Source organism: Grampus griseus (genome assembly GCF_964374135.1).
Source record: "Grampus griseus genome assembly, chromosome: 20".
NCBI classification, from domain to species: domain Eukaryota; kingdom Metazoa; phylum Chordata; class Mammalia; order Artiodactyla; family Delphinidae; genus Grampus; species Grampus griseus.
This window is the reverse complement of record NC_139014.1, coordinates 48367898-48373897: the sequence shown is the minus strand read 5'-3', so window position 1 is coordinate 48373897 and position 6000 is coordinate 48367898. Positions and strand designations below refer to the sequence as shown.

Below are 6000 nucleotides of genomic sequence, written 5' to 3'. Positions count from 1 at the left end.
GGTGCCCCTGCCTGTCAGCGGCTGTGGGTGAGCGCTGGGTCCCTGCAGTGGTGCCCCACCCCGCCTCCTCCAGACTCTCCGCAGGGTGGCATGCGTGAGGTTCGCTCGCGGATGGGGTCACGGCTCAAGCTGGGGCCCGGCTGAGGCTGGGGGTGGCACGTAGGGACTCGGGCTGTGACCTGAGTGTGGGGTGAATACAGGACCTGCGGGGGCGGGCGCTGTGGTCCTGGGGCGGTCAGGGCTGGCAGGGGGGCAGGTGCTAATGCATCTGCCTCTAGAAACCGGAGTTCTGGGGCGTCAAGCTGTTCTCTCCAGGTATCCTGGTGGAGGGATGCGTGTGTGCCTGTCTGGAGCCTCATCTTCCGTTTTGAGGGTCAGCCTGTTAACTTGCAGACCTGGGGCAGGGAAGGCCAGCGAGGAGGTGTTCCCCCTCCTAGATGACCCGTTGTTCGGGAGGGAGGGGAAGTAGCCGTCTGTTAGCTGGGGATGCCAAACAAGGGTTGAAAGCAAAAATAGAAGCGCATTGGGTTCTGTCTGGGAGGGGCGTGGAGTTCTGGAGGATCCGAGAGGCCTCTTCCGAGCTGTCTGCCGCCGATGCTGTGTTTGCTCGGCTCCGTGTTTGCAGAGCACGTCATGTCCCGCGCTCCTGACCTCCTCGGGGATCTAGGTGTGCAGGATCCGGGCTGCGGGCTTGAGGGGCTGCAACTGTCCCACGAGTCTGTCTTTGGGAGGTTTGGGGCTGCTGTGGCCATGGTCCAGCTTGCTGTCCTCCTGATCAGAGCTCCCTTTGGCCTGCCATACCCGCCCCCCCGCCGCCAGTCCTCCAACTTCCCACCCCTCCGTGAGGCTGGTCTCAGCTGAGCAATTCTGAAATCATCCCTTGTGGTAAAAGGAGCTATTTTCAGCCTTCCCATTACTGCCCAGTGGGGGGTGGGGTGGGGTGGTGTTTATCCCTTTGCTGCCTTTTTCTCTCCTTCTTGTACAGTGTAATCTGGAGCAGCGGTGAGAGCATCACGCAGCCCTGCCTCCGGGGTCCCGGCTGGCAATTCCCGGTGCTGTGATTTGGTACCAAATGCAGAGCCTGGGGCAGAGGCAACCCTGGGCCCCATCCTTGCTCTGTAGTCACTCCAGAGTGGCAGGTAGCACAAATGGCCGGTCGGAGTCACCTTGGCCCTGGCCAGTGGGGACAGCTCCCCTACTGCCGCTTGCTTCAGGCCAACGGTAGCCTTTGGTGACCTTACCAAAAAGCTGGCCAGCTCCTCTAAAGGAGCCCCCAGCATCCTCCGCTGACTCTGTGACCCTCCCCAATCTGGTCTCCCCATGCCCTGATTGGATGCCTGGGTCCCTCCTGGTCTCTTGTTCCCTGCTCCCCTCAGTGGGTCCTGGGGTGATCTGAAGGGGCCCCTCTGTCCTGTCTTTTGGGCTCCCCCGCCCTCCTGAGGAGGCTGCAGGTGGCAGAGCCATCGGTGGTGAATTGGCAGGTGCTCTGGGAGCTCCCTTTAGAGGCAGGAGAAAACCTCTCCCTTATGGAGCGAGAGTCTGGTGGGACAGAGTCTGGTGGGACATCTGGGGCTTGAGAGAATTGTTCCAAATAACTCAGAACTGTTGGGAGCCGAACGGGCAGAGCAAATGAAAGTACGATAGATAGCCAAAGCTATTAATCACTAATTCTCTCCTAAATCAGGTAATTAATGGGTATTTAAGAGATACCAGCAGGTCTTCAAAAAGCACATTTTTTTCCCAAAACGACTGGTTGGCCCAACTGTGTCCTGCTGGGAGACTGGGGTTGTCATCCCACCCCCAGGCCACCCCCAGGCGCAGGGAGCATGACGGGAGGCAGGTCCCGTCTGAGCTTCCTTTTTGGCATCGCAAAGAGGGATCGGAGCCCTTCTGAACTGACCTCCCTGGGCTGCCGTGAGGATGATAGGAAGTGAAAGCCATGCAGATCCCGGGCAGTGGTGTAAAATGCTATACAGAATTTAGTGTTAGCTGTGAAAATAGCCCTGAAGTTATAGGATACAGTGCCTTGATTTTGCCCGGTGCTGTTTATGGCCAGGGTCAGGCGTCAGTCGGTGGCCAGAGGCATTCCTTTGTTTTGAGTCACTGCCGACCGTGTGTCTGGGTCTGTGACGGAGTCAAGGCTTAGTGTGTGGCTTGGCCTGAGCTCGGCTTCATGGCCTGGTTTGAGATCAGGTCCCAGTTGTTCTGTGATCGGGGTTGTGACTTGATCTGTGGTCAGCTCGAGGTTAGACTGTGGTTGAGGTCAAGGTTGGGCCATGGCTAGTCTCAGGAAAATTCAGCCTCGGTTCTTGTGTCCACCCCTGGACTGATGGAGCTACGTGGGTTCCCTGGAAGCTGGATTCCTTCAGGGTCCTCCGGGATCTGGACTCCAGGTGCTGGGAACCCCAGCACACAGGCCCTTCTGGGACTCCTGGCATGTGCCCTGAAACAGCCCAGCACACGAGCTCATCAGTGGCGCTTACAGCAGTTTGGGAGATAGTTAGGACATGTTTCTATAGCAACCAACCCCCAACCAGCACTGGTTTCCTTCAATAATGCCTTTTTCTGGAAGCAGCTTCTCCTGGCCTCTTGTTTCTCCCTGGGTGGCCCCGTAGCCCCTTGAAGGCTGAGCATGGGCTGGTTGGCCCTGATTGGTCTGGTCAGACTCATCCTGACCCAGAGAGGGGGCCTGAGGACATTCCCTATGGGATACTTCCCTGAGAGGGGGCCCTCCTGAGATCTACCTGGCACTGGGCCATGCTGAGTGGAACAAGAGATTTCTCTGTGTCCAGCCCTGGGCTGGAAGAGGCTATGGGCCTGGGGAGGATTCCTACCAGGTTTCTGCCTGGGGGAACCCACAGCCCAGTGGGACAGGCAGGCCTGGACCTAGTCTGCAGATTGGTGCTCTGATGGGCACAGGTAAAGGATGTCATGGAAGTACAGAAGAGGCAGGTACCCAGACCAGCACTGGGGTCAAAGAAGGCTTTCAGCTGGGGTAGGGTGGGGATGGAGGGTATTTCAGGTACCGGGAGGTTCAGGAGCAAAGTCTTGGAGGGAAAGAACATGGTATGGGCTGGGGTGGGGGGCGAGGGGGGGCCCTTCCCAGTGACGACGTGTTGCTGGAACCCAGACTTATGGGTGGAGGAGCTTGCAGACAGAGCAGGTCCTGGCCTTAGGTAGCTCAAGGTTTGGGGGGCAGATAAGACACAGCCCCAGGAAGCTGCGCCGGTGGAGAGGAGAGAAGGGCCAGCCGTGCACCAGGGGCAGCCCCAAGACTGTCGGGGCTGCGGAGCTTCCAGCCTCAGTTCCTGCTCTGCCCTCTGGGCTCCCATTCCAGGGGCTGGAGAAGCAGAGGGGCCCACTCTTGGGAGCTCCCACCTGTGAAAGGACCAGAGAAAGGCCCGTGGATATCATGATTTATTTATGTTATTTAACAAACCCTTTTATAGCACTGAGCGCCAGGCACCGTGCCAAACCTTCTCCAAATATTCATTCACGTAATCTTCATAGCAACCCTGGGGAAGACTATTATTACCCCCATTTTACAGAGGAGGAGACTGAAGCACAGAGCGGCGTAGTGACATTTATTAAGATCACCAGTTGAGAAGTGGCGGAGCTGACAGTGAGAGGAGGAAGGAAGCCAGGGCTGCGGGAGGAGGGGCAGAGAGGAGGTGGGCCTTCAGAGACCCCCAGCCTGCCAGTAGGAGCCTCACTCAGACTCTGCATCTCTCACTCTGCATCCAGCAAGTGGATGGACCCCTGGGACCCCAGGCCAGAACTGTGAAGTGTGATTCTAACGGGGCTCCCACTGCCCACGGGACGTCTGGCAGCCTGATGGTTTCCGCAGCATTGATTGTCAGTAGTTAGACCCAGATGCTTGTGCTTGTAGAACCTGCCATCCCCGTGTGTGTGTGTGTGTGTGTGTGTGTGTGTGTGTGTGTGTCTGTGTATGTGAGAGAGAGGAGACAGAGACAGACTGGAGACGAGGGACCTGCCTGAATGAGCCCACAGCCGAGCTCTTTTCTCCCCCTCGGCCCCGTCCTCTTCCGAGGCACAGATTGCTGGAATCCCGCAGGCCTGCCAGGCCGTGGTTTCAGATGTGGCCTCAGGCAGGACTGGGCACCGAAGCTGCGGCCACACTCACGGGCAGCAGGCTCAGAGCCAGGCAGCCCACCTTGGCCAGCTCAGAGGTGCTTGTGACTCCCTGGAGGTCTGGAAATTGGTAGGTGTTACTTGAACACCCACAGGGCCGTGGCTGTCACAGCAGACGCCTATGTCCCCTCCCTTGCTCTGATGAGCCAGACTTCTTACTCTTGAGGAGAAGATTCTGGACCCAGCATCTCTTGGAAATGGCCCGATTGCTTTGACCCATGTCTCTACTCCCTCCCACCCTGCCCCAGCCTGGCCAACCCTGCCCACCCTTCCTTTAAGGCTCAGCTTGGGCCTCCTCCCCCAGGAAGGCCTCTGGGCCCTTCAGCCTGCAGGGTGTCGGCCTCTGGGAGGTCCTGTCCACACCTCTGAGACGAGGTAGGGGTGGCATTGAGCCCAGAGTCTAGGCTGCCCACCCCTCCTTTGTCCTGTGCCCTGTGCAGGGCTGGGCCCCAAGGCTGGCACCCAGGAGCCAGGATTGAGCCCATTCAGCTCTGTCCCCAACTCCTTCCTCCTGGGCACCACCTGGCCCAAGGTCTGGCCCAGGGAGAGTCGGCCAATACCCACCTCCCTCACTTTACTGTGCCAGGACTTTCCTCACTGAAATGTCTTTCCCCTCGGACCGGGCTCCTGAGAGCAGGGTGGTGACTCCCTTCTGGTGGGGCTGACCCTCAGGCCGGGGCTGCCCTGGGGTCCCCGGTACTGGGCAGAGTACCCACTGCTGACTCCTGTCCATCTGTCCATCTGCCTATTCCTGCATCCCTGGGAGCCAGGGCCAAGGTGGGGAAGTGGGTGACCTCTGGCTGCACCCACGCTGGGGAGACCTAGGCCTGTGACAAGGTCTAGGAGACCGCACTGGACCTGATGGCGGTGGGTAGATGCGCCAGGAGAGAGGGTGGGGTTGGCTCCTAGCAGCCCCTCCCACTGCAGGCCCCCCACCGTACCCCGAGCTTTGCTGGGGGATCAGCGTATCGTGGGGTGTGAAGGATCGTTTGTTTCTCTCTGGATTGCCGGGAAGGATTGGGATATTCCCCTTTCTCTTTTATCCTGACTTAGAGGTTTTTTTTAATTTGGCCATGCCTCGAGGCATGCGGGATCTTAGTTCCCCGACCAGGGATCGAGCCCACGCCCCCTGCATTGGAAGCGCGGAGTCTTAACCACTTGACCCCCAGGGAAGTCCCCTGATTTAGAGTTTTGAATAAGTGTGGTAGAGAAGGTGGGACAGAAGGAGTCTGCTGGAAGAAGTAGGCCGAGCCTTGGGGTTGCGGAAGGGACGCTGCAGCCTGGGAAGGGAAGAGAAGAGAAGACCTGGGCCCCGTGCCCTGAGCTCTGCTAGAGAGCACCCAACATGGTGGTCCTGAGCACAGACCCTGGAGTCATGTGGACCTGGCTTCAAATCTTGCTTCCATCGCTTATTAGCTTTATGACCTCAATCGAATGACTTCACACCTCTGAACTTTATTTCCTGAGCTGTAAGATGGGGATTCATGACACCCACTCCACGAGGCTTGGTTAGGATGACTTTAGATAATACCTGTGAAGCAGCTAGCAGATCATTTTTGTTCATTTACTTGTTTGCCAAACACCCCTTGGCCCTCTTTCACCTGGGACCCTGTACGGGACACAGAAAATGCAGAGAGGTGGAGGGCAGGGACCCACCTCAAGGAGATTGTGCTTCTGGGCCTTTGCCCTTGCTGTTCTGGGATCGTGGCACCCACTTCTCTGACTCTCAAGATCACGTGTGGCCTTTAGCAACCTGACCTGTGCCCCCTGTCTCTTGGGAGACTTCCTGACCCTCTTGGGCATCTGTGTTTCCCTCTTCCTGAAGTCTGCAGGTGATAGACGCTGGGT

General features: G+C 58.0%; 1 protein-coding gene across 1 annotated transcript in view; it reads left to right on the top strand.

The window, feature by feature from the left end:
• Positions 1-594: 594 nt before the first annotated feature.
• Positions 595-6000, top strand: part of PITPNM3 (PITPNM family member 3) — a gene marked incomplete at both ends in the record, with an annotated part of 81069 nt that continues 75663 nt past the window's right edge. The window contains one exon of the mRNA XM_082679466.1: positions 595-841. Within this exon, the coding sequence (XP_082535592.1) occupies positions 595-841 (247 nt within the window). The remainder of the gene's footprint in view (positions 842-6000) is intronic.